This window comes from Phytophthora parasitica (genome assembly GCF_000247585.1).
Source record: "Phytophthora parasitica INRA-310 unplaced genomic scaffold supercont2.3, whole genome shotgun sequence".
Taxonomy (NCBI): Eukaryota; Oomycota; class Peronosporomycetes; order Peronosporales; family Peronosporaceae; genus Phytophthora; species Phytophthora nicotianae.
Genome location: NW_008648989.1, coordinates 1,607,026 through 1,609,490, shown reverse-complemented (window position 1 = coordinate 1,609,490; position 2,465 = coordinate 1,607,026). Strand labels below are relative to the sequence as shown.

The 2,465-nt window shown below is 45.8% G+C and overlaps 1 protein-coding gene across 1 annotated transcript; it reads left to right on the top strand.

Moving 5' to 3' along the window:
- Window positions 1–739: 739 nt before the first annotated feature.
- On the top strand, window positions 740–919 carry PPTG_01669 (hypothetical protein; the record flags this gene model as incomplete). Its single annotated transcript, XM_008895052.1, has 1 exon — window positions 740–919. The coding sequence occupies one exon, from the start codon at window positions 740–742 to the stop codon at window positions 917–919; it is 180 nt and encodes a 59-aa protein (XP_008893300.1).
- Between the last annotated feature and the right edge of the window lie 1,546 nt (window positions 920–2,465).

Below are 2,465 nucleotides of genomic sequence, written 5' to 3'. Positions count from 1 at the left end.
TTATCTGCAATTGGCTGTAAGCAGAGAGGGACGCCGTCCTCGTTCCTTAGTGCAACTAAATATGGCCGTGCCTAACCCTAGGAAGATAACCCTTTAATATCGTCTCGGAGGCAAAACGGTGTACGGATCAGTATGCAGTAAAACCTGTCCTAACTAATAATCGCCGTTGCCAAGGTCACCATCAGATATAGCAATAATATCAGATAGTGGAGGATGGTAAGAATTCGAGGCGCTAACACGTCGAGTCATGGGCTCCTAATACATAAATGATGATAAATTGGCCTTCTATTTGATTTTTTATGCGTTTCCTAATACATAAATAGCTCGTATCCGGGGTGTTTAAGGTTGCCTTCAGAGTTTTGCGATGGGAAGGAAGGCAGAACACGTCGGAAAGCCGACCCAGGAGCACAAAAACAAAGTATGCACGTGGAAACGAGACTTTTCGGGCCACAGCTAGCTGAAAGGGCAAACCGTGAATTTGCTCTGGTTAAACGTCCTGTGCAAGGAACCATATCTGCAATCCTCAAGGAAAGCGATCGCTACCTCAACGTCCGGGACGATGACCGAGATGTACGACGATCAAGGTCACAGAACAGGGATTGAGAGTTCGTCATCGAGGTACTAGCTTTAGTTCCGACTGTGACAAGCATCCACTCGCAAGCCCAACAAAGCACTGCCCCACTCGACCGCCTCATTCTGGAATCGGACACGTCACGCCTACTTTTTCTCTATCATCACCATGGATATCCGTCGCCTACTGCACAACCCGGAAGACGGAGGTTGGTATATCATCGGCGAGACCAAGAGCGAAGCCGAGATGAACGAATTCCCGATGGACATCGAGGAATTCGTTTGCAACCCGAGCGAGCTGGATACAGAAATGGAGACAATCTCGACGGACGCCTTATTGGACGGGTAGTCAGACTTTTTGTTCGTTCCGACGTCGTCTGGTGAGTCCCACGAGCCTGGGAATGGCATTGAAGAGAATACAGAGCAGCTTGCCTACGCGGATAACACTCAACAGAAGATGAACGCAGTTCGCAGGGTTATCTGTATGCTTGCTGATCATCCAGACATGGAGGACAAGCTTATGAAAGACCTTCGTTTCCTCCACAGCAGGATCCGTGAGCAACTAAAATTGGAAAGGGAGATATCGATGACCAAGACTTCTATAACTAGTTTTTTTTTTTTTTGAGCTCTAGATGCTTTTTCAACACCAACAATATATTTGTTTTAGTATCAGAATTTGAAAATATCGTTTCAAGTATAGCGTTTGGCAGGATTATCAATCCTTTATTAACTTTTGACTGGGAACCGAGTAGGTCCGTATCATATATAGCAGGATATCAGCGATGAGAGGGATCATTTAGGACAGGATTTACTGTACCAATATCGTGGTTGGGACTCAACCTATACGTACGTTGATATTGTTAATGTCTATCGGGAAAAACCTTGTCATCACTCAGTACTCAGTATGAAAAAATGGTTGTGCTAATACATATAACGCACCGAAGGTAAACCAATCACTTCATCTGGTAGTCGGCGGTTATCAATACACCATCATAACAGCGTCGAGCCCGTAGCTTGTTTGATGTTTCCTATCTCAGTCTTCGGGAAGCCCTTGTAATAGGAGCCGACGTAGTTCGCCCCCGTTTTTCTAGCACGTGCAACCGATTTACTTTATCTACGCCGGAGCTAGAAGTACCATATATCGGTTCTGTCAAATATCAGTCGTGTAATACTAATTGGTAAAAATGTAAAAATGCCCAAACAGAATAATCAGGTGATTACGGACGTGGGTACATTCCTCTAAAACTGCGTAATGCCCGAGTGGTGGCTGCAAGGCAGCCACGCGTCCTGGACCTGAGTCCTTTTAACTCTCTCTTTATCTCAAATACATCCCACGTTCTCCTTGTACCTCTTCTACTCATCTGTTCTCCTCCTCTTCAACTTCCTGAGCAAATGTCAACCCCCATGGCTCGACAGATTTGGAGCTGAAAATCGGTACTAAATATACGGACTATTCTGTGCCAGAGCAGCTGAGCGTTCTTTCAAAGTGTCTTCCTTACGTGAGCTTAATGGGTGAATTGTTTGGCCACACCTGATCTTCATTCTCGGCTTGTATTACGCTTTGCTTATGAGCTATTTCCTCTCGTTGGTAATAATTGCAACAGTATCCCTAATCAAGAACGTGGTTTTTCCTACAGACTCGCTTTAGAAGCGCTGATTGGCGGATTTGTCGCGGTGTGATCTCCTCTTTCCAACGCTGGTTTACGCACGAAAAACACTGCTCAGAAGCCAGAGTTATCGACGGAAATGTACCGCAGGCAGCTTGCCATTTCACAATTTTCAGCATCTTTAACACCAGACACTCCCCATTTCCTAGCCGCATGACCAACGCAGCCGACTCAACTGGGACCACTTTGAGGCCAAACCTAACGAACTGAGAACGCCAGGATGTCGTC